The 26,275-nt window shown below is 37.2% G+C and overlaps 2 protein-coding genes and 1 non-coding gene across 3 annotated transcripts; all 3 read right to left on the bottom strand.

The window, feature by feature from the left end:
* Positions 1 to 5,198: 5,198 nt before the first annotated feature.
* Positions 5,199 to 14,639, bottom strand: LOC115231815. Its single transcript, XM_029801748.1, has 4 exons — positions 14,009 to 14,639; positions 12,675 to 12,952; positions 11,268 to 11,517; positions 5,199 to 5,704 (listed from the first exon to the last, which is right to left on the bottom strand). Exons 1-4 carry the CDS (start codon positions 14,637 to 14,639, stop codon positions 5,199 to 5,201), a joined length of 1,665 nt encoding a protein of 554 aa, XP_029657608.1.
* On the bottom strand, positions 12,273 to 12,462 carry LOC115231831. Its single transcript, XR_003883551.1, has one exon. It is a non-coding gene; the product is annotated as a U2 spliceosomal RNA (small nuclear RNA).
* Positions 14,640 to 23,442: 8,803 nt separating the features above from the next.
* LOC115231814 lies at positions 23,443 to 24,846 on the bottom strand. Its single transcript, XM_029801747.1, has one exon. The coding sequence runs from the start codon at positions 24,844 to 24,846 to the stop codon at positions 23,443 to 23,445; it is 1,404 nt and encodes a 467-aa protein (XP_029657607.1).
* Between the last annotated feature and the right edge of the window lie 1,429 nt (positions 24,847 to 26,275).

Below are 26,275 nucleotides of genomic sequence, written 5' to 3'. Positions count from 1 at the left end.
ACATGACCAACCCCAACAACTTCATCTTTTCAATCGTTGAAATACAAAGCCTGATGTCCCTGAGTTTAATCAATTCCAAAGCATTCGGGTATTTAATAGTTTTTTTCTTTGGTCATTTTCGCGTCTATTTATACTTTTATTGTGATGGTTATCAGCTACGAAACAAAATTAAGGATTGCTAAATTGACATTGAAGAAAAGATTATTTGAAAGACAGCTAATCAAAAAATACAAGACTAGTAATGGCATGATTTCGCGAATATAAAAACGATTGTATCTTTTCTTGAACAATGACCTATAAACATGAATAAAAATTCAATGCTTTATTGGGAGAAATTTAAACTTGGAACTAAGAAAGGATACGTCCGAATATCCAGTCCTTCATAAAGAAAATCGCTTTTGTAGGATGATAATAAGGTGACCGAGGATTTGGAAGACAAAGCCACGTAGCTGTTGGTGACTCACATCGACAAACAAAATACAACATTTCAAAACGAAAGTGTCACAAAAAAAGGATGACACAAACCCTTCTTTTCATAAAAATGGAAATAATGATCTGTTAAAAACAGATGAAAAATTACTCTGTTTATTTATAATTTTCTAAATGAGGATTTTTTCAAATAAGAAATAATTTTAAGCATTATACAGTCAGTCTTCATTTACTGCCGCGGAATGGAGGAAACGTCTCTCACGAGGAAGAAAGGTTCAAGAGATAGAGACAATGATCAAAAAAGCTTTTAATAGTTCAATCCAACTGGAGCTTCATCCCAGATCGACATTTTTCTTGAGGTATAATCAGTCCCTTATTATGGAGTATTCTCCTTGCCTGTTTCAACGCGACCACTCTTGCATTGATTGATGCTGGGTGCTGGACGACCCCAACACCTGCACAATCAGTCCACCAATACCCCTTCCACGCCCTGCACTGTCACGGGAAATAGTCTTCCCCCCAAATAACGCGTCCTCGTGTCAGACAAGTCCCCCATCACCGGGTCGAGCACTGCCTTCAGTAACACCCCGCTTTGGAGATCGGTGGTCAAATACAGACTGTCATCCCCACTCTTCATGACATGTTGGATATGCACAGTGACTCGGGCAATGTGGGGAGTGACTGCAAAGACAAGTCCCTCATCATACGGTCGGGGGAAAGCGCTACGTTGATGGAGTGGACGTCCAAGGAGAGTATCCTCACTGTCCGCCAACCCCACCGCCAAGAACCGACTCCTCTGCTGGCCAGTGGACACCTTCCCGATTGCCAAACACGTGATCTCACTCATCATTTCCTTCCTCTTAGTGAACTCGTTCAGTTGGCCATTCTGTCCATCATACAAACACCCAACCACATCCAATTCAAAGTACACAATCTGCCCCCCGGAGAGTGCAATCACCACCTGGGCAGAGTTGAGTGCACATTTCATTATTTGACGCTTGCTGGGTGTCTTCCATTCGTTCACTCTCCGGTCAAATTTTTTACTCTCACACCACATGAAGAAGTGTGTTTCTCCTGTCCATGTCATTAAAGCGTTCAACAAAGTTCTTAAATTCGACACGCAATTGAGAAGTGAGATCACAGACCTGGAATAAACAATTGGACCACCTTTTGATGAATAAGTGAGGTGACACTCTCAATCTCCTTTAAGTATGCTGAACTTCTCATTCCTTCTATTGTGCTGATATACTTGCCCACGAAATATACATATATACTCGACACAACCCTTCCAAAGTGGACTTGTACAGTCCCAAATGATCAGTCTCACCAATATACGCCTTAATCTCCTTATTTTCCACAGGCTCGTTATCCAACGAGGCCAACAACCGCTAAGATGTGATGACAGAAACTACTTCTTTGAACGACTTGAAGGAAAAAGCAAAAGAATTCAACTCACATCTCATTCTTGTACTACAGTCATCCACCCTTCTCCACACACGATTTGAATTGTCCAAATAAGTGTCCGTAAGTTGTTGAATCTTTCCAACTCCCTACTCACGACATTCACATTTTTGACAATTTCAGAACTCACATTCAAAAATTTAGAGAAAAATGGACATTTTCTGTAAGAAATCCGAATTTTGCGTATAAATATTTGGGATAAATAGTCAGATTGGTGAATGTGGTCTACATCGAAGTGAATTCGTTCGCAAACACAGCAATGCAATGTTTGGACAAAAATATTGACTTTAGTGGGACTTGCTGTACAAACAAAAGTCATTTTAAAACCGAAAACTTAATTTTTATTGGTTCTTTGCAGTTCTGAACAATATACCGTTTTTTTCGCTCAGAAATAAATTTGTTGTCCTCCGGGAAATTGTCCATCCACACATGCCAAACAGTCCCCAAAACCAAGCCAAAACAGCCTGAATATTACAATATCAAACCAAGAATGTAAAATGAATATGACCACGAATTCGGCAGTCGAGCAATAGCGGAGGTCAGAAGGAATCCAAACACAGCCCCCAGTTGAGCTCCTGGTGGTCTACTCAACGTCAAATTCCGGGAAATATAAGTCCGATCACCGTGGACTGTCGTCGGTGGTCCGTATTTTTCTATTACCATTCCCCCTGTGAACTGCATCAAAAAATATCCCAGAAAAAACGAGGATTGGACCATTCCCCGCTCGAGAGAATTCCATTTCACAATAAACTTGAAATTAGTCATTAAAACAAGCACGTTTCCAGAAATGTTTTTATCGTCAGTTTGTACTACCTGGACAATCACTAGACTTAGATTGACACGATGAGAGTTGGGACAAATAAACGTGAAGCCCCCCAAAATAATGAACATGTAGTACCCTTTTCCAAGAACTGGGAATAATAACAAAAATAACCTTCTTGATTCATTTTGAAAATATTACCAAATAAATGGAATGCTCAGATTGCTATTTAATCGTCGACTAATTGCCCTCAGGCCACAAATATTGCAAATTTCCCCAGAATTGACCGCTTTCAACTTTATTTTATTCTGTCTACTTTTAAAAGTCTTTGTAAAACTAATTTAAATAAAAAATAATAAAACATAAAAAAATTAAAAATCGACGTGATCATTTGGCAGATAAGCAAGACACGTGACTGATTCAGTGTGGATACTACACGTATGAATAACACGAAAAGTAGTACAATCCCACATTTTAATAAGGGAATTACTAGCAGTAACCAATCTACATTCATCATTCACAGGCACACAATCATATATATACTTGGCCGACTCATCCTCAAACATATAACAAAACGCATATGTCCTCGAATCCAACACAACCACCCTCCCCACAGACGAGGAAGCAAACACAAACCGATCCCCCACTCGACAGGACAACACACACCCCCTCCCCATCGAATACAGACCCACATACTCATCACACTTCCTCACATCAAACGAATATATATAGCCCCCACTATTCCCTACTACCACTTGGTCACCCCTCATCGAAATGGCACACACATTATTAGGCACAGAGTGGAGGATAATCTTGGTGGGGGACCTCCAGTCATACATAATCAGCCGGCCTAACAAGTCCCCAGTTAGGCACGTGTCCTGGGAGTGGGGAGGTGGGGGCCAACCATGGTGGGGCTGTATTCCAGACAGGACAGGATGGCGTTCGAATCGAATGACGTGATGGGTTCTAAATGGCGGGAAATATCGCACAAATTGAGTGCTTTGTGGAATTGGTCTGAGGCAGTGTACATGGTGAGGTTGTCACGACGGAATTTGATGGAAATGACGTTGGAAGAGCCCAGTTTGGCGCCGAAGAGTTCTCGGAGGGTGGGGTAGTGGTAGAGGAAGACCACCTCATGTCCAGACACGGCAAGGATGTCGTGTTTTGGACTGAATTCCAGGTCGTTTACGTGTGACCAGAAATTGAGTGATCTGATTGAGTTTGGGAAGTTATTAAATAATCTTATTCTGTTATCCAAACCACCACTGACTATAATTCGGTCTTTAATTTGTAATAAAAAGGATAATACCACACATATTCTCATTTTCTGATTGTTCTACATCATCCATATCAGTCACATGACACACGACATGACAATAATTTTATTATTATTTAACCCAAGAATCACCAACAATTAATTAGGGTAATTAATTAGGTGAATAATTTTATTATAAAAATATATTTAATTAAAAAAGAATTTAAATATAATAATAAATGTTAAAAAGTATTATTATTAAAACAAATCAGGCAAGCCGATATAACAGAGTAGTAAAAAACTTTTTCCGATAGCGATTAAAGGCACTCATCACAAGGACTCCTTTTTGGCAGATTACACCACCAAAACTACTTTTATGGACAAAACAAACATGTGTTGTAACACAGCATGGCTTGGCTCGGGCAGGAGGTTGGGTTCTACCTTGCCATGGCTAATATAATTTACATTTATAGGCAGATTTTCGTTTAAACACAAGGTATGAGGTGGATAGGCAGGGTTTGAGGCTTTTTCTTCTCGAATGTGTACCGTAAAGATATCTCCTGAGAGAATCCTTCATCATCCTCATAATATTCAGCTAATTAATTAAATAATTAATTATATATAATAGTTAATAATATTTAAATAATTAAATAAATACAATAATCCACTGCTTTCTGTGGTATTGTCATTCTTTCCGTCCAAAACTCTTGTTTATAGTTTGCCAGGCGTGTTCTTCAATGCACGGCCGTTGTCATTTAGCGTGTTTAGGGCAGTGCAAGGGTGGTAGAGTTTTCGCGAAGCGAATAGGAATTGTGCTCCTCTCATGTTTAGATGTTCCTCTATCGGGAGGAGGTTGGTTTCACAGTGCAGATGGTCGATGGGTGTTGATTTCAGGCACCCGGATATGATGCGCATGGCTTTGTTTTGAATTGATTGGAGAGCCACAGAGGAGCTCATAGATAGACAGGGAGCCCAACTCGGACTCGCGTAGCTTAGGACAGGGCGAATGTATTGTTTATACACACGTTTGAGAAGTGGTTTCTGCGCACCAGTGATGCGACCACTTATTGCTTTCAGGATATTTGTACGCCTGTTAGCCTTGTCAGAGATCTTCGAGACATGTTTATTGAAGGACATCGTTGGGTCGAAGGTTAGTCCGAGAACAGTGGGGTGTTTTGATAGTGGGAGAACAGAGCCAAAGAGAGATAGGTTGGGATGTATGTTTGATTGTCTTCTGTCGGAAGATAGTAGGGTGACCGAGGACTTGGAGGACGAGGCCTCGAGCCTGTTTTCTCAGAGCCAATTCTCAACGGAGTGGAGTTGTTGCTGAAGGTTGAAGGAGGCAGCTTTGTAGTCTTCGTGTTTTGAGGCAATAATAATGTCGTCAGCGTAAGATAGTGTCAAGTTGTTAGGGTCGTTTGCCGGGAAGTCGTGCAAGTAAAGATTGAACAGGGATGGAGACAGCACGGAACCCTGCGGTACCCCGTTTGGAAGATAGCGTTGTTTGGAACAATGGTCCATGAGGGAGACGTAGCCCATGCGGCCCGATAAGAAGTTAGCAAGCCAGGATTTGTAGTTTGAGTCTAGGCCGGTCGTGAGAATTTTCTTGGTGAGACCGCAACGGGGGACGCTGTCAAAAGCTTTAGATATGTCGATGGAAGCTAGAACTGTTCGTTTAGGGGGCCTCTTCACATTGAAGCCGTCCAGGACGAACTGGGAAAGCGTTGTTAAGTGAGTGGTTGTTGAGTGCAGTGGTTTGAAGCCATGTTGGGTGTGGGATGTTGGTAAGTGTTTCGAGACTCGTGAAAGGATTAGTCTTTCGAGGATTTTAGATAGCGTGCACAAAAGAGAGATTGGGCGGTAGGAGCTTGGAATGCCAGCCGGTTTTTTCGGTTTGATTAACGGGATGATACGTGATTTTTTCCAAAGAGATGGAATTTCGTTTTTTACAACGGAATTGTTGAAAATAGACACTATAGCGTTGATGGCGTTAGGGCCAAGTCTCCCGGGTACTTGCCAAAATCAATGGCCTAAACCAATGTTCACAGCCAATGAAAAAAATCCACGACTTCATTTCAACGTCGTCCATTCTAAGGCTGAAGCCTAACTCTGTCCTCAACAAACTTCCTCCGGAAGTTCACCCCTCCGAAATGCTTCTGGAGCGTTCCGCTCAGATCAACCATGCTCGTTTCCGCTCGGGCCATCACCACTCACTAAACTCCTACGCTCACTCATTGAACGTCGTGATCTCCCCGCTATGCAACCTCTGCTGTGCCGAAGATCACTCAACTGATCACCTTTTCCGCTGCCCTGTTCTCCTCCCTGTCCGCAGGAAATTTGCTGTCCACTCCCCCGAGGTCCTTTGGGAGCAACCCGCGAAGGCGCTGTTGTTTCTGCTAGCCGCCGGTCTCATACCCTAATGTGAGACCGGGGTTATGCAACAACAACAACTCTTGTTTAAGTACTTCATGCACATCAAAGTCCCCCTGGATATTGAAATCACATTATTAAGAGTATTTAAAGGACTTTGAATAGTTTTCTACCCAAATAAACAACCGCTCCACCTCGTTGTGATTGACCCTCCAGACCCCATTGACCACATATTTGTACTCGTGTCGACTTTTAGAAAACGATAAACAAAGTCGCCAAATACATTTTCTCCGATTGCCTCATTTTTATACCAAATATCGAGTTTTATTAGCGTTTATCTGGCTATTTGAATTACAACTGTAATCAATATGTGGGTAGCCATTTAGTCCAGAAATCGGCCAACTTATTTTGCATAGATAATAATACCAAACTAATGACTATCCCCCTAAATAATTAAAGATGACAATGCGACGTCATTCAATACAAAATAATAATGCAAATGTTATAATTAGAACAAATGGCTGAAAATTAAAATGACAATTTTTTAATTCTTTTTTAAAAATAGTAAATACTCAGGATTTTTTAACAATAAAACAAAATGTGTTGGTAATGATCCCTATTAAATTATAAAATCCGAAAACGAGAAGTATCGTAATTATTTTTGAGCAATGTAATACAAATCTAAATTAAGGATCTTCAATTTGTTCAAGTTTTAAAGGATAAACAAATTTTTCAAATTTAATTATTAAATTAGTCCGGATTTTCTTCCTCCTGTAAAATTATAAAGCCGTCAAAAAATACATTTTCGGATTCAATTGGAGAATTTTTGTTTTGTTCACTAGGAAATAGTGACTGGGACTGGCTAGACTAATTAAATGAGTAAAGGGGAGATCTGACTGCATTCAATATTCACGTTTCTACAGCATTCAATATCGAAGTCACAATTTTGGTGTCATTTGTCCCTAATATTAGTTCTTGTAGCATAGTTAGGAATTATCGCTGGTTTTCGGGATTCATAACTCCACAACGATGCTTGATTATGTGTATAGCAGTTGAAATTAAATCAGTGACTACACACATTCGAATGCACCATTACTGGACAGAGCTGAGTGCAACCCTTTGCACTGGAAACGCTGATTATCGATGAAATAAGTGACAAGTTTTCGTGCGCATCTCAATGCCTGAGGCAAAAATAGATCAGCGTATGTCGGATAACACTCCATCCCAATCTTTAGCAAGAACAACGAGTTGTATATCACATTGATAGTTCAACCTAGAAATAAAGACACCACTCAACATCTCGGTGTTCACGAAGGCTTCACTCAAAAACTTGTTGAAGGAATTGTTTAGTGTTTGCAGTTCTTCAAGTTCGTTCCTGATGAGGACGACTTTTGAATTGGAAAAGACTTCGGGAAACTTGTTCATCAGTAGTCGAACCAGGGCATGGACTGACTTTAACACGACAATTGCCGAGCAGTAACGAAAGCAGTTTATAATGGCAGAATAGAAATAGTGCTTATTATTGAAAACATTTTTATGATGATTGGAGCTCCATTAATCTTGCAAACAGATAATGGAAAGGAGTTCAAAAACAATATGATTGAGGAAATGTGTACAAAGTTTGGCCCTGAGCACATATGTGGAAGACCACGTGCCCCATGGATACAAGGTCAGGTAGAACGGTATATTTATTTTGTTAATTTTAAGATTTAACCAATCTATAAAACGAAGCGCTTCAAATGGAATGTTTGCGAAATATCATCCAATTATTAAAAGAATTGTCTACGAATATAATAATTCTAAACATGACACAACAAAGTATATTCCATTTAACATTTTTATGGGAGTGGGATATGAAAAAAAACTAGATGATTACATTATGCAGTCTTTATTTGCTTTTACTGGTAATTATGAAATTATTTTACGATAAGGAGAAAATGAATACGAAGAAGTAGATTTTGTGTATCAAGAAAGCGAAGAAGTAAATAAAATTCAAGAAGACGTACTTAACAATTTGGAAAGTGCGGGGGAAAAATTGAAAAAAAAGAGAAGATGGAGATTTGATGAAGAGGAAATATCAGTTGGACATTACGCACTTTTACGGATGGATTAAGATATAAATGAAAACACAAGAAAATATCCTCTGTATGACCAGATAGATACATCTGCATACAGAGTGATAAAACAGGACGGTGGCACATTAGATTTAGAAAATAAAGAGGGGGAAATTATTGAAAAAGTACATTTTAGTCGGCTAAGGAAATTAAAAAGTCGGGCCAAAAATGCGTTATGTTTGTTTTTTGTGGGTGAATATTATTAACTTTTATCCAAAAAAAACATAAAAAACACTAATATGGTATAATTGGAGTAAGTTATATCTATTTAGTTATTTTTTATTTATTTTCATTAATTTTTGAAAAGTGACTCACGTCCGGCGTGGCTCATGTCTGGACTGTGACATACACGAAAATTGTTCTAGCTAAACGCACTTATGATGAATCCTGGAGAAAGCACAAAAAAGTCGGATTACTGCTAGGTGACTCTGGAGATGTCACCTATAGATGGATACCATCAATCGCTATGTATAATAAACTCTTAAACATTTGGCGTCAAAGAAGATTAAATACAGAGACAAAACTAAAAATTTATAAGGCGTTTGTTGTTCCAGTCCTGACGTATAACAGATCGACATGGGGAATCACCAAAGCTTAAATAAACAGTTTTAAACAATTTTATCAAAATTAATTGAGAAGAATTATAAACATAGAATTCCCTATTTTGCCGTCGTAGCGCTGGCCGTTTCCATTTCCATGGAAATCCTGAATTCTAAATGGAGGTTTTTTGGCCAAATTTTGACTCGACAGTCTCACTCCACCGAATATCGCGATGAAAAGCTATTTTTTCAGACCCGAAGGGGCATTCCGTTAAAAGCCCAGAGCCACCCTACTTACCGCATTAAACAAAGGCTTAGCAGGAATAAACAAAAAATTGCAAATTGAAGAGGATTTCTATGCACTACGAACACTAGCAAACAACAGAGAGACATAGAAACCCATCTGGAAAAGAATACTAACCGTGCCACAAGGAAAACTTTAGCTTATGATTTTTCGTCAGTGCGAAAATAACAATAATAAACATAAATGCTGGGAATGAACGAATTCCATTAAAAACATACAAGTATTTACCAAATTATCGCCACTACATTTTCGTTTAATAATCATAAATAGTTGCGATTGCTCATCCAATTTTATTTTATTTACAGGAAAATATACTGATTGAAATGGTGACGTGCTTCAGTTTTTCTCAGGAAAAATCATACATTTAGCATGCTAAAATTCAAAATCCCTGATCACCATCGTCACATACAATGTTCGAAGAGGAAACAATTGGCTGAGGATCCGCCACGCTACAAATTGGTATCTGTTGCATTCAATAGACGAAGAACGCTTTTGGATTTGAAGGAACCTTTGGTAACTATCGTATTCTCTTACTCGCGCCTGACAATCGTCTCCGCGGTCTTGGTTTTGCTATCAATTTGAACCTAATGATTTGCCTGCATAAAATATGGACAGTCAATGACCGTGTTGCTGTTATGCAATGACATTTATCATCCACGGAGAATTTCATGATGACCATTTTCAACGTTTATGCTCCACGTATGAGCAGAATTTTCTAAAAATGATGAATTGGACGAATTTTACGAAATCTTCGCGAAAACATACCGCCAAGTTAATAATTTTAAAATGACTTTTATCTGTAGTGATTGAGATGCTAAAGCTGGCTTGAGAAGACAAAACGAAGTTTTTCGAAATCTCTCTGGACACTCACTCATTGATTTTTGTAATTCATCAGCTTTATCACCTTTGAAAACTCTGCAAGGCACTTGGGTCGGCACCAAGAGATCCAAAAATGGCAGCTGTATGTGTATAATCAAATTGACTATGTTACCTTCCCAATCTATTAAAGAGATTGTTGTCAGACTCTATAAGTTATGGAAGAACGATAAATTACAGTGACTATAAACTGACAGTTGCCAGATTGAAACTTAAACGATAATTCAGAATTGAGGCAGTAAAGAGAAAAAGTACGTCTCTAAATGGACGTTTGGCTGTGGAAATATTGAACTTTGACAATTGGCAAAAGAGATACCAACAAGATATTTCTAAACGTCTACATGAGGTTGAAACCAGTGGCACCCCTTCAATTGATCTTGTGAATATCTTCGATATTTAAAAATAATTGCCAATTGGGACTATTTGATACTAGGAAATTCCTAGAAACAAAAATTTAGAGACTTTTTAGAGCAACAAAAAGAATTAGCTTTAAAACTCGGAAGCTCAAATTCGAATAAAAGCAAATTAAAAAAAGAGTTCTATAAAAAAATGGAAAAACAGAATCTCATTTTTCGGTAAAAAAGGAGCTTATTTTTCGGTGGTATATTAAAAAGGTTTTACTGTAACTTTAATTGAAGTGGACATTATCTTACACGACAGCTTAAAGCGAGTTAAAGTGAAGAATTTTGTACAAATGCGACCTGTTTGCAAACGAACTGTCGGTGTTCTATGAAACAAAAGTAAAGATTATTTTTGTAATAGAAAGCAGTCATATTCCACAGAAGCCTAAAAAGTCTCTCACCGACTTGGCCAAATCAAAGTAGTGAATTAAGTCTTTCGAGTCAGTTTCTCCACAACCAAATTCTTCCATTAATAAAAATCTGAAAATTGGCTAAAAAATGTCAACCCTATCTTTAAGTAATTTTTGTCCTGGTTGGTGTTTCCTGCAGACACTTTTTGATGGAATGATCTTGTAAAATACGCCTGTTACGTCGGCATTATAGACATTTTCGAAACCATATTCATTTATTTTTGAAGAGATAATTTTTAAAAGTTTTCGATTTCGTCTTTGAACTTATCCGTAGTATATCCCAATTCACCATGAAAAATTCTTAGCTTTATATTGTGCCTTTTTTGAACTTTTCAAGCCATCCTTTACTGGATTTAAATTCGGAGAGACCGTTTAACGCAGCAAATTTAGCTGCTTCAGATAAAATTATCTCCTCATTGAGGCAAACTCCAATAAATTCCATGTAATCTATCCAGATAATGATTTCAGAATCAATTGATGAATATCTGAGTTTCGAAAAACGAGAACTTCTTCCATAATTTGGATTAATTCCAAGAATCTTCTGTTTGTTAAATTTAAGATCGTTAATTGCACGTTTGTGAATTGATTTTGTGAAACGCTACAAAAAAATTTCTGAAACACGCCTTAAACTCAGAGACAAGACTTCAGGATTTTATAAACGATCATATCAAAAAGCAAAAGAGTTATTACTTAGAAAAAAGCAAACGTATTGCCCGTATTCAAAAAGTGAAAAGGTTTATCATGAAAGCGATCAAGCCTATGAAATTACCATGCATTTTGACCTTAAAAATGGTGAGCATATTTTCAAAATCGCTAAACAGTTACCTCATTATTGATTCTGATACAAGAAAAACATATACCCTTTTTTGGAAGCTGCAGAATGCGATCCAGAAAACAAACAAATTCGGAGTACCTGGCTGAATCGAGCCAGCATAGTGAGGTTCCTGACTGGTGTGTTGACGGTTGAGCTTCGGGTTTATATATTTTGCTGATTGAAGGTTGGTGGAGGAAGCGTTAGAGTCACTCCTTGGCTAGAACCTCAGCCCGAGCACTCCACCAAATGTACTAAAGTCTTCCTTATATTCTATCTTTGTGGATTATAGCCTGTGCACTCCACCAAATGCATCTTGGAAGGGAGGAGCTGAAGGGGATAATATTGTGAATACATGTAAGTAAAAGAAAGTGTATAAAAATCAGACATATTAAAATAACGTTCAAAGCCGCGTTGTCTTCCCCTCCATGAAGCTTTCAACACTTGACCGAATTCTTTTTTGTAATAAACTAATCACTTTTAAAAAAATAAAATTCTTTTTGTAATAAACTAATCACTTTTAAAAAAATAAAATTCCCAAAAGGGAATGCGCCCAACCCGAAAGTAATGCAATACCGGGAGGACGCGTGGAATGGAGTTAGGAAGCTTCGCAGGACACACAAAGGCACAAAAATAAGCATTATATCTTGCCGCGTGTAAGGGCGTCCCAGATATAAAGCTGGAAAGAACAGATACTACACTTTGATCAAAGCCAAAAGGCCGAGAAGCGACAAAACAAGACAAGTTTTATTTTCCAACAAACCCATAAATTAATGTTAGGAAAAAAGCCAAAAGCAGAACAAGAGGCTAATTAATGTGGGTTTGATTTCATTGTATAGGGTCATTTTATGAGACACCACATGTCTCTTCTTCGCATATACCCAAAAGAAAAAATTACATCATAATTTCCACAAGTGATGTAACAAATCTTCTATCCTTCTGACTTTAACGTCATAAGCATTTTCGATTTTTGAATTTAAGTCCGATCCAAATGCCAATTTAATAGCAAATCTTCTGGTCTTTTCCAATTTTTTTACAAAAATGCTACTTTCTTCGGATCTATACCATCCTTGATAGCCATATATCAAGAATGGCTCAATACATGTAGAATACACAAAAAGGAAAGTTTCAGGCTCCAAATGAAATCGAGTTAAAAATTTCAACATTCCTGTAGCTTTCTCTCTTCGTGTTTTGATATGATCCTTAAAAGATCCTCTTCGATCTATCGATACTCAGAGATACTTCAATTTTCCAGAGTTTTTTATATCTCCTGTATTTACATATTCATCAATATTTTTTCTTTTACTTGCAATCCATGTGACTGTTGATTTTTCTCTTGACAGAGTCAACCCATTGTTTTGGCACCACCTCCCAATGTTTTTTATATGGGTTTCTACCCTTTTCCATGAAATTTGTTTACTTATGCTTGAATCAAGCACAAGAATGTCATCAGCATAAATAATCATACGACTATTTATGCTCTCAGTTTTTGGTAACTCACTCATTACACAATTGAAGAGTAGCGGGCTGAGAATTGATCCCTGCGGAACCCCTCTTCGTAATTCAATTTTCTTAGAAATTAAATTTCCAAACGTATATACGACCTCCTTCTTGAAAGAAAGTTTTCTATCCATAATAATGCGGTTCTCCCAATTCCTGCTTTTGATAACGTATCAAGAAGTCCGTAGTGCCAAACACTGTCAAAGGCCTTCGTTATATCCAAGCACGCTATTGTAAGAAATTCCTTTTTTCTCCTCGAACTATCAATTGCAGATCTTAGCTCTCTGAGACAATCTCCAGTCCCTTTTTTATGTCGAAAACCCAATTGATTGTCAGAGAGAAAATTATTAACCTCAACAAGCCTTGAGAGACGATTGAAAACAATTTTCTCCATAATTTTCGAAATTGAGCAGATTAAGCTAATTGGCCTATAGCTATCTGCTTTTGACTTAGGCTTTCCTTTTTTCACGACCATACGTACAATTGTTCGTTTCCAGGTCGACGGAACATGTCCAAAACTCCACGAGGAATTGTATAATATATTTAGTAATCCAACTAAAATCTGGTCCGCATTCTTGAAGATACTCATTGGAATAAATCCCATCCTGGTGCTTTATTTTTGCAACTTTTTATCGCAGTATTTTTTCTTCTTGTGTTATAGGTTGGCACAAGGGACTATTCAGTTTCGACGTTTCTTTATAATTACTTCTTGTATTTTGCACTTCTTGTGGAATAAAGGTGGCTGGATCAGTTTCTTGAATTCTGGACAATTATTTACGTAATATATCCGGTATTTCTTCCTTCGGAATAGTGAAACCATCATCTGATTTCAGAGAAATTTCTTCTTTTTCATTACTTGGCGAAACCATTCTTGCAAATAGTTTCCAAAATTTTGGATTCTGTCGATGTAGCTTTGAACATTCCCTTTTCCATATTTTTTCTTCATTCTTCTTTACAACATCTATTATCTTCCTCTTTATTAACTTGATCTGAACTTTAAGTTCTTGGGAGTCAAAGAAATCCCAACACCTCCTTAACTTATTTTCTAATTTATTCTTCTCCTGACGTAGAGAACGTTCTTCTACTCCTATTATCATATTCTCCTGCTGTAGGAGATTTTTTCTTTTTCCATAATTTTCCAGATAACTCAGTAATAAGCATCTTAATTTGTTATCCAGGTTATCGATATCTTTCGGTTTCGAAATCCTCAAAGAATCTATACCACCAAGTTTCATTCTGATGAAAAAATTGAAGTGATTCCAATCAATTCTACTGATATCATATCTAACGAATATGTGCTGTGTGTGAACCGGGCCAGTTCTTAATTCAATCGTTTGTGGAATGTGATCACTTTCTACGTCATTTTCAATATATGAAGGATTGCACATTTCACTCATCTTTTGAGGCATTATGAACAGTCCAAGTCTATCACCACTATAAGTTGCATAGTGATTTATTTCTGCCGACGTCAATATTTTCAGTTCTCCTGATTTCATCCACTTTACAAGACATTTTCCATCTTGGTTTGTTGTAACACACCCGTAATCAACATGCTTCGAGTTCAAATCCCCAACCAAAATCGGATTCACGTTTTTGTTAAAGAATTCATCAATAATCCATGGGTATTCACGTAATTTCTTCGAATAAATACCTCCAATTGTTATCCATCCAATATTTGTTTGTATTTAAACGCTGACTAGTTCACATACATCTTCTTCAATAATTCTAGCCCTCTTTGTCTTAAAATTAGTTCTATAATAAATTGAAGTTCCAGTTCCAGAAATAGAACCATCCTTCCATGGAATATCAATTGATGAAAATCCATTGAGTTTAAAGGAACTACCCTTCTTGATCTTTGTCTCATTTACCATCAAAAACATCCATACACACTGTGCTGACCAATGCAGTCAGCTCTGAGGCCCGCTTTCTAAGAGAGCGGGCATTGATCAGGGTTATCCTGATTACTTCTGATTTTTTTGGTGGCTGATCCCTTTTCTTAGAATCGCCACCAAATCCAGTAAAAGCTTCGTATCCTTGTTTGTTTTTGTTACTTCTATAATGCTTTTTTCTAATTTCTCCAAATTTTGTGAGTAATCTAGTTGACATTTCGTACTTATCATCTATGTTGAGATTTTATTTTTGTTCTCTTCTGCAGGTTCTTCTGTCTGTGTAATAGCATCTTCTGCCTTCTTTTCGACCGCTGCAGTATTCCAACTTGTCCGTCCATTTAGAAAATCAAGTTTAGCTTTCTTTGGAATATTATTACTTCCTAATCTGGCAGGTTCTTTATCTTCTTTATGTGAGATTCTTGGCTTCTCTACAAATTTCTTCATCTTCTCACGACGAGCTTCTAATGCTTTCGGACAGCCTCCATACTTCGCTAGATGTGTAGTCGATCCACAGTTAACACATTTTCTCAAATCACGTGATTCTTTACATTCCGATCTTCTATATGGTCCTGAACAATGTAAACACTTTTCCAAGTTCTTGCAAAACCGAGCAATATGTCCAAACTGCTGACAACGAAAACATTGAATTTCTCGTTTTATGAACTATTCTGCCTTTATCTTTAAAAACCCAATAATCAATCCCAATCTGATTATGGATTCTGCTTCTCCCCTGCTTGTTAGGACAAGCTTAACAATAGGTAAAATAACTTCACGGCGTACAAATCTTTCAACTTGAAACTCTCCTGTCAACTTTGTTTTGAGAAAATCTTTTAATTCATCCATCTCTATCCATGTCGGAACATTTCTTAGAATAATAGTGGAAGGAAGCAGCTTAACTTTTACCACCTCATGTCCACCTTGTCCAAAGGGACTTCTAACCTCCAAAGATTGTTTGAACCCTTCAAAGTCGTCCAAATTCTTAAACTGCAGAATAAAATCGCCAGTATGCCGTCGAGAAATCCTCGCTCTTCTAACACAATCTATTCCATTGAATATGTTAATGATTGTCAAATTACCAAGTTTAGAATTTTTAATACACAAACTGACTGAATACATAAAAAAAAGTTGCTACTCCGCAACGCCACCACCACAACACAACACAAATCTTCTGGTCTTTTCCAATTTTTTCACAATAATTATTTTAACAATCAAATACAGGGTTCTTTGTATTTATGCACAGGAAAATTATTATAATTTTAAAATAAATACATATTTATTATATCTATTTTACAAGCTATAAGAAAATTTACATTACTTTTATTTTTTATATTCAGCTACTTTTTTAATCATGATTATTGAATTATAATGGAGTAAAATGATTCCAAAGTATTCGTTATTGACTATGGCTAGTATGCAATATTTAATTCCTTATCCAACAACATACTTATGCAAAACTGCGATGTCTTGTTTAATTAAAAATAAATCTCGTAATCGATTGAAAGTTGGAGATAATATGCGAATCGCTCTTAGCAACATGGATTCGAATATTAGAAAACTTTTTGCAAAAAAGAAATAACAAATATCAGTGTGTTTCTTAAATATTTCATTGAAAATGTTGCCTAGTTAATACTTTAGAGACGTTGGCTGCTGTTTTAAAAGTTTCCCGTGAATATCATTGATTCCTGGACTTGTGTTGCTTTTCAGTTTTTTAAGTGTTGTATTTATGACTGGTGGAAAAAGGAGACGGGAATTGAGTACGGTCCTAGAGATGATCCTGGTTTGCTAATTTGGGGATTTATTAATAGGTGTATTCTCTGTCACTCGAATTTACAATTATTTTAAAAATATGGTTATAAAACGAGTATTATGCGCGCTTCGTTCAGAAATATTGGACAAATTAAGGCACTGGCTGGTTGTGACTTGCTCACTATTTCGTATATAAAAATCTTATTTCTTAGTTCGAACTTGTTTGGACAACTCGATTCCTCGAATGAGTCAGTTGAGGCAGTCTTGACTGTCGAAAATGGTGTGATATGAGATTCTGATTATTAGCAATGGCTTCGGATGAGATACAAGTGTTTATTGATGAGGCGGAATTTCGTTTCTTAATGAAGACCAAATGGCAAATGAAAAGTTGTCGGAGGGCATGAGGAAGTTTGTTGCTGATTCTGAAAGTTTAAAGAAATTATTGAGAGAGAAAATAATCAGTCGTTAGTGAAAATAATTGTGAAACTAATCCATTTTTTGGTATTTAATTTTGATTTTTTGTTTATTATATTTACAAGTGATTTATTCCGTCATACGAATAGATCACAATTTTGAATAATTTAAAACACACTTTTTAGTAATTTTGAGAATGATTTGAAACAAATCATAGCATGCGGAAATTGTATATTAAAAAATGAAATATGTGTTAAGACGATTTAAACAAATTATTCATCTGGGTTGTAAATTATCAGAAAATAGCTATGAAGATGACTGTTGTACGCTTTCGGGATTTAAATTGATCATTTTGATAACGTCAGTAAAAACATTTCTTAGTTCTTTTCCAAGAGTTTTAAAAACCAGCACTTCTCTGTGAGTGAAGCAATGTGTTGTGATAATTTCATCATTTTCCTGTTTTTCAAAAGCGACAAATCCTTTGCTAGATCCAACCATTGAGGGAGCACCATCTGTGCAAATCCCAACACAATTTTTCCATGATATATTATTCTGCTCAAAATATGTAGATACAAGATTGAATATATCTTCTCCTTTGGTCGTACAGTTTATTTGTTTACAGCATAAGAAGTGTACCTCAATCGTATTATTATTTACAAATCGAACAAATACAATAACATGAGATTCTGAACAAGACTCTAGACGCCACTGACCAAGAAATAAAAAAGGCTTATCCCAAATTGGCCATCAAATTCCATCCTAATCATAATAAAGCGGCCAATGCTACTGAAAAAACTAAAGAGATCAACAAAGCCTATGAAACCATAAAAGACCAGGAATCGAGGAATAAATACAGATTAGAAAAGGGCACCACAAAGTCGTACAAGGACGCCAATTACTACGATCAAGAAGAGTTCGAATTTTCCAATTTCTTCCTTCTCAGTCGCAAGGATCGCAAAAATTTGAAAAATGCAAAGAATCGGATGAACGAATTCAGTCGGAACATACACAAATTAAATTTGTCTCGATTTATGATGTTTGAGGACGACAATCTCCCGCAATGCACGTCGTTTTTACAGCAGAGATGCTTTCAACTCTGTCGACAAAGTTTTCGACCATTTCTTTAACCCCCAAACTAAACCGATCCGATCTTAACTTACTTTCGATATAAACACTAATTTTCAATTATTTCCATGTATTCAGATTTTCTCTCATTGGGCCACTCAGCTGATTCTATTACTAACACTGAACTGACTCACGATCTGACACTCAACTATTGCTGATCACTCAACGGACTAAAATGGCGAAATTATAAACCAATTGTCTTTTAATGTAAATTTATCCGAAACATTTGCTGTTGGTCTTCCAATAATTGTAACATTGCACTTTGATTATTGACTTTTTAATTTTGCGCGTAAATGCGTAGGCTATTTACCGAAAATATATAGTATTGTGTCTATCTAATTCAGTTGTTTATTGATAATTATTTAATTGAATGTTTAACTAATCGAGTAATAGTTTTCAGGTTTCTTTCTAAAATTTTTTTTAATCAGTAATGTTTTATCAGCAAAATCAAGTTAACTTCCGGCCAGGCGGATAGCTTGCGCGTTGCCGGGCACGATCCTACCAAGATCCTCTGTTTCGGCCAAGAGGATTCGTGTGAATTCATCTTCTTCCAAGCGATAAGGAAGCTGACGTCTTTTAGTAATTTCGATGTTTGTAAATTAAAGCCTCCGTAAGTCTCGAGTATCAGAGGAACGCAAGGGACGTCGGCCTCCTTATCGTTCGGAGCAAGATGGATGTTGGACGGCGAGTTTTTTGCTTTACGGTCCTGTAGAGTTCCGACAAGGAAAAAGAAATTTGAAAATAATTAAATTGTCGACAAACAAAGGTTCATGAATTCGCATTATCCCTTGTAAATAAGACAGAAAAAAAGGATTAAAAAACAGCCTGTCTGATAATATTTCTGAAAATCTTCTTGCTCATAACACTCGAACGTATTAAAGATACTCTCAATGACTATCTGTTTGCTAGTTTAAATGGATTCAAAAATCAACTGCTTATATAATATCTGAGAAAACTAGTAAAGACTAAGTCAATAACGGAAGTATGCCGACTGTCTCATAATATGTCGACACACTGCAGTGCTACTTAGGGAGTGTAAAAATAGGTCTCTATAGTACAAATAATAATAATAAAGTACAGTTAATGCATTAAAAATATATAGCAATATAATTAATATTATTTGTCTAATTTATTAATAATAAATAAAATAGTGACATTGCTGTGGGCATGTTTACGTCGTATAACAACTAGAAATGGCTGCCAGCGAGGAAATATGTGAGAAAATACCAAACCTGGACGTGGCTTTCGAGCGAAGTGGATTTTCGAGCTGAGAAACACCCCCCAAACTGCACTTGCAGTGGCCAACACGGTGGGACAGAACTTGCAGTACCACTTCCTGATGAATACACTTCTTCTACCTGGAGAGTGAGAACATGCGGGCAACCATCGAACGGGCACAAAAGTGAGTTGAATTCCTCATTTGTAGGTTTGTGGAGGACGCCGGGGACTGGGAACAGAGAAACCGTCTCAAGATTTACCGTGGACTTTATTTACTCACAATCCGCGACTTCCGCGGAGCTGCTGACTCATTCCGTGACGGAGTGTCGACATACACGAGCACGGAGTTGATGGACTACGGGAGTTGGCGACATACACGATATTCTCGTACGTGTTTGCCTACGACCGTCGGGAAATGAAGAAGGACGTGATCAGGATATCCAGGAAGCCCTGTTCGACCTGCCTTTGCCACGGGAGTTGTTCAATTCCTTCTACCAGTGCCACTACAAACAGTGTTGTTGGGGGAGACGGAGGAGTTTATGAAGAAGGACAGATATTTGCGGCCTCACTACTCGCACTATGTGAGTCACTCCCAACAAAAGGAGTGTTTATTAGGAACATGGAATAGACAGACAGGTCTCGTCAAAGCCCACTCTCGGGGGAGGCCGACGGAATCTTTCCAGTTTGAACTCGGAACATAAAATAATCCGCTTTTCTCCACCAACACACTTAATTAGTTTCATTTCCTGCAACGTCGAGATCAAATCCTTGGGACTGATCCCAGTCTTGTGAGCCATGTCCAAATATCACTCCACAATACCATTTATACACAACCGACGAGACTCCCCTCGACCATCCAACCACTCAACCACTTCCAATATGCCCTGTAGGCGTGCAGTCCGTGGTCGGAAATGGGCTTCTCAGGTGTGCCCGTAGTCCCCTCCAAGCGGGTGAGAGCATAGCCTGAATGAGGAAGGACAATACTCAGTTTAAAACTAATACATGGAAGGAAACAACTTCTTTATCATTTTCGATATCCTATATGGGAATTCTAACATTCCTATAATTTTCAGATTATTTATGATCAACAAGATGTGCTCTTTTCACTTCTGGCTAGAGATGAACAAACGAAAGATCATGATTTCGACTGGCAATGGCGACTCAAAGCAGGACTTGGCTATAAAATCTTCTATGAAGGTTGGGATGTCTATGCCCAATACACTTGGTATGATTCTAACAGTTTATGTCAGTCTGCAAATGAGTCTCATGCAGAACTCTCTCCTCTCCGTTCTTTCGATGAAATGATTGCATGTAAAACAAAATACTCGTACAATAATGTAGATTTAGAAATAGGTCGAAGCTTCTACATCAGCAGCTTTCTTTCTTTGCGACTTTTAATCAGTTTGAAAAGTGCTTAGATTGATTTGAAACAAGACTATTTATCATCTTTACAATGTGTTCCGTTTCTTTTACTATTCACGTACTAATGGCTTGACTTTAATGTCGAAGTTTTGTAAGTAATGAGGTTTAGAACCTCAAGTCGGTGTGAATTTGTACTGGTATCTGGGGTATGTGAATGGAATTTTGGTAATGTTGCTTAGTCTGTTTAATATTCCTAAGACTCTTCATCACGAATCTTAGTCACCGCATACAATTGCTGTTAAAATGGGCAGCTTTTTTAATTAATAAGTAACTTTCATCGATTTAAGTGCTGTATTATTGGCGCATCAATCAAAGCTTATACATGAAAAAGATATGAAAAAGACATTACTCTACGTGAGCATGTTCGCACTCAATTTAAAGTACCGTCGTCCTGCTACCGGCTAGAAAAAGAGAGGTCAAACACAATGATCTTGACTGGGAGTAAGGCTTCAAAGTTGGCCTGGGATGTACTGTCCTCCATATATAACCAAAACACCTGTTATAACCTAGATTCAACTCAATCTTTTACGAAAGCTTCTCCATGTGGTCTTCTGTCCCTCCGACAATTTGGTGAAGTCATTGATCTCAAAGCAAAGTCAAGTTTTGAGATTGACTATTAAATTCTCGATGTAGAAACCCGATCTTCTTCCAATCCGCGAGAGTAACGTAGGATTCGGGCGATGAAAACGTGGGAGCTGGCGCCTGAGGAAAGAAAGGCAGGAAGGGTCATGTTCAGTGGCGAACGTAGTCCAACTTCAAAGGGCGTAGTGATGATTTGCAGCAAGTCCATCGAGCGTGATTAAAGCATATGTTAGAGATTTTTTCAGCTGCCAACTTTAGAGAACTATCGAGCGATTTCAGAATATCCAATTCTACTGTTTTTTGATGTTCGCTCAAGTATAGAAGTCTTGGCAGTATAAAGCCAGGCAGTAAAAACAGTCCCAAAACATAAAGTAAGCGTTATAATTTTAGAAAAAATAATTAAAAATTGGATTTTCCTTTGGGTAGATTTGAATTCTCTTTATTATAAAAAATGAATAAAGAGATGAGAGTGCATCAATCGAAAAAATAATTAACAATAATTAGTTAATGTTTTCTTTGAAATAATTGATTATTATATTTTTGACAATGATTGACAGGATTGAAATTGATGGCAGTTTCACTTTCGGCTCGGTTTTATTCGCGGCTCGCGACATATTAACATCTCAAAATTCTCATTCAAAAACAGAGACTGAGAAAGAACAAAAAATAGATTAATGAAATTATTGAATTTTCATATAGTAAAATTTTAATAAATATAAAAATAGGCAAGAAATAGAGTTTTATAGAAAAATCCAAGAAGTATTAAATGTTAAAATGTAAAAAAGATTAAATTATTGTGAAACTAAAACCAATCATTCGAAGTAACTTCCAAGCCATCTTATGCGCCGAAGTTTAAATTATCTATGTCTGTGTTTATATCTTTTTTAAATTAAAAATATAATTAGTTAATCCACTCAGCATTCCTTCGTGCCTGTGGCTTTTGAGACATCAGGCGCTTCCGGTCCGCAGACCACATGCTTCTTAAAAGACCTCGGTATCCTCATCGCTCGAAGAAGATGGATGCTCGCGAGTCCTCTTGGTTGTGGCAGAGGATCTCGCTCGCAATCGTGCGCGGGAACGCGCAAGCAATCCGTTCGGCTGGGTTAATTAGTTAACTGACAATTGTTTTGTTATTAATTATTTTAAAAATTAGTTAATTTTACTAGCAATGGTCCTCATGTCCAATGTGAATTTACCCAATATACTGGATCTGAAAACGTCGATTAAGCGCAGTGTATGATATGCGACGTCATAATGGGAAACAACTTTTTGAAGCCGCACAATTAAAATGACATAAGGAAAAAAACTCACCCACAAAATCTTGACACTGTCGACAGTTTTATTGCAAAAAGAACTAAACATGATAAATCTTGAAAACTTTCGGATTTAGACCAATAGATAAATTATGTCTACTAGCTCATATGAGGTATTGATAATTCAAGCATTTATTTTAGATATCCTTAATTATTGCCAAAAACAAACTACAGTTTACCCTCTATTTCTTTCCACTTTTTTGGAAAAAATGCCATTTTTACTAAGAAAGTCCATTGCTCGCAAAATTCTCTTACTCGCCACTTTTTAGTATTAAAAAATTAAAATTTATTATTTGTTTTGTGTAACACGAGGAAGTGCTCTAGATTATTTTATGATCAAAAAAGAGAAATTATAAATTATCTTATTGATAACTCTTCTCTGAGTTTAAGTCATGTTTCAGAAATTTTTTCGTTGCGTTTCAAAAAATAAATTTCGAGACGTGCAATTAACGATTGTTGGACAAACAGAAGATTCTTGGAATTAATCCAATTTATGGGAGAAGTTATCGTTTTTCAAAACTCAGATATTCATCAATTGATCCTAAAATCATTACCTTCCTCGTTCCAAGTTGGTTGTCTGAAATTAGGCCAAATGCCTCGACAAAATCAGCCAGTTTTACATTAACACATTTGGTGACAAGTTTATACAATGTCGGCATACACGTTATAGGACGTAAGTCCTTCGGGGTCTCACAATCATCTTTTTTAGGAATCAAATATGTTATTCCAGTGTAAAACCAACTTTCAGGCATGTACTCTCCATTAATTATTCGGGTTATCTCGTGACACAGAAATCCATGTAATGACTCCATCTTCTTAATGAAAAAGTTATATATCCCATCACATCCACATGCCTTCCAGTCAGGAAGATACTTAATAACATTTCCAAAAAACTCTTCCGTAAACTCTGGAAGCATATGTTCAGCACAAGTAGTTCGTTTTCCAACAACGTCATAAGATTGAGGCCTCCCATTTCTCTCGCTCCAGACTTTTTGCCAAAAAGAGACACATTCTTCATCATCAAATCCATACAGCGTCACTTCCTCTTTCTTTGTTAAGTCTCGATAGAATTTTTTTCGATTTAATTCAAAGCACTGATTATCCTTACAAAATTGCTTCCTTGAATTATGAACTTCTATTTTCTTATTTTTAATCCTAATCAGGTCTTGCAATAATATCTGAATCCTCGACAGCTCACCTTTCTTAGTTTTCTTATACCCATAGCGACAGAGAACATCCATTACCTTTTGCTTTTCAGATGGAGGTAGTGTTTGATTGGAATGAGAATTAACAATTTCCAATTCTGCAGATAATTTTGAAATTTTCTTTTCAATATTTTCTACCCATGTGCTCTGTGCTTTGTCTCTCATGGTTAGAGATAAATACGCACATTGAGCAGCATATAGAATATCAGAAATGCTATTGATATCATTAGGATGATTATCTTTCGTAATATAATATATCGCCGAATTCAATCCTGTCAATATATCAGTTTTCAAATATTTATTTTGAATTTTTGGAGTTGGTTTACGTGAATCCCTTGGAATCGATTCAATATTCTTAATTTGTATATTCAACTCTTCTAGACACTTTCTAAAAGTGGAAATTTCTGAGCTCTCAAGAAATTGCTTCTGATGGCAATTGCTTCCATAATTACTATCCACTCTCATTGGTTTAACCATTCCTTTGAGTTGACTGAGACTTGCACTCTTCAAGAATTTTGAATTAAACTTCTCACGGATAAGGTTCCATCCACCTCTTGGTATCCTCCCAATTCTTTGCTTCGTGGCATAAACAATCTGAGACACCCACTCAGCTTCAGAAACACAAATAGCATCATCGATAATGGCCGAAAGGGAATGCAAGTTAGTTGGGGATAGTAGGATTCCCAGCAATTGGATTGTCATGAATACTAGTCCTTGTGCTGTTATCCAGCCCCAGAGACGACACTCCTGCACTTGTTATGTTATTTTTATCCTTTTTCGCAGGAAGGCCCCTAGGATTCGATTTCCTCATATCATTAGGAACGGACATGCACAACACCACAACAACTTTAGGAGAGAATATTTTTAGCTGAATTTTCTAGTTTATTTCATGATTTAATTTTGTTTTTTGAATTTTTCACTAAAATCAGTTGAATAGATACTGGATTTGTCATTTTTGTAGTTTTATTTTTTGAATTGAGTTATTGATTTAATCTGAATACTATTACGTGATCAATATTTATTGAATAACCAATCAATGCTATCAAAGGCACAAATAAAGTGTAAAAGAGGCACTTAAATATTTTATCAAAAACAGCAGTATACTGAAAAGCTCAATATGCACCGTAAAGAGTGTGATAAAGAATTGAAAGCTCTTGAGGTTTATATCATTTTAATGCGAACTTTGCATTCCCTAGGTCTTTAACATTTATTATTTTTTTACAATTGTTTAATCAGGAATTAAAATTATCATGTTCGTTTCTTGGGACTTATTCTTTTTTACGTTTTTCTTTCTTTCAAAATTTTCTTTGAGTTGACTGGACTATAAAAGGAATGTCGCTGAACTGATTATTAATATCTATCAGCAGTTTAGTAAAATCTCGGTGGTTGAGGGGATGACTTCTGATATAGTTTACTATTTTCGTGACCAAACTAATGGTATTTTCGATTTTTATTATCTTTTTTTTTTCAACCAAAAATTTTTGTTACAAAATGTATTATTAATCGTTAATTTTTTTATCAATTAACACCGAAAATCGTTAAGTCCCAGCGGCAAGGACGCAGTGTGCGTTGCCCCGAACAATGGCCAGACCGATGCGCTGGCGGAACCAGAGGGCCTCTCTCGTGTCCTTGAGCTTACTCCCAATGGACTGCCCGACCTCTTTGAGGAACGAGTCAGTCTCCTTTCCAGCTGCTCCAGCGGTCTCCAGGGCGATTGCCGTAACGCGGTAGCGGTCCGCGAGCGAAGAATATTTTTGTAGTTTCATCTTTTCGGCGTGGTTTGCAGCTGAACAAGGGTTTGCGGCGGAAGAATGGATCCTCGATTTTGAAAAGGTATCCACAACGGTAACGTCCCATACGAGGGCCTTCCCCGACGATTACGGGAATATTGTCATCCCGTCAGGCCTTTTGCCGTCTCTCCGATCGAGTCCGACCGGTTCGAGACCGCCCTTCACGATTTCATTGAGGGCCTTGTGTCTGTGTTCTCTGCCTGCGCTCCTCTTGCAGGAAAGTGGGTGCAGTTTCTTTTCGTCAACGTTCTCACCGCATCTGCAGCGGTGTCTGCGCAAACATTCAGGCCGAGACGGTGAGCCACTCGATGCGTATGGCAGCATCGTCTAGCCGTGTCCCG

The sequence above is a fragment of the Octopus sinensis genome, unplaced genomic scaffold (assembly GCF_006345805.1).
Source record: "Octopus sinensis unplaced genomic scaffold, ASM634580v1 Contig18900, whole genome shotgun sequence".
NCBI lineage: Eukaryota > Metazoa > Mollusca > Cephalopoda > Octopoda > Octopodidae > Octopus > Octopus sinensis.
The sequence above is the reverse complement of the archived record's forward strand: the minus strand, read 5'-3'. Positions and strand labels throughout refer to the sequence as shown.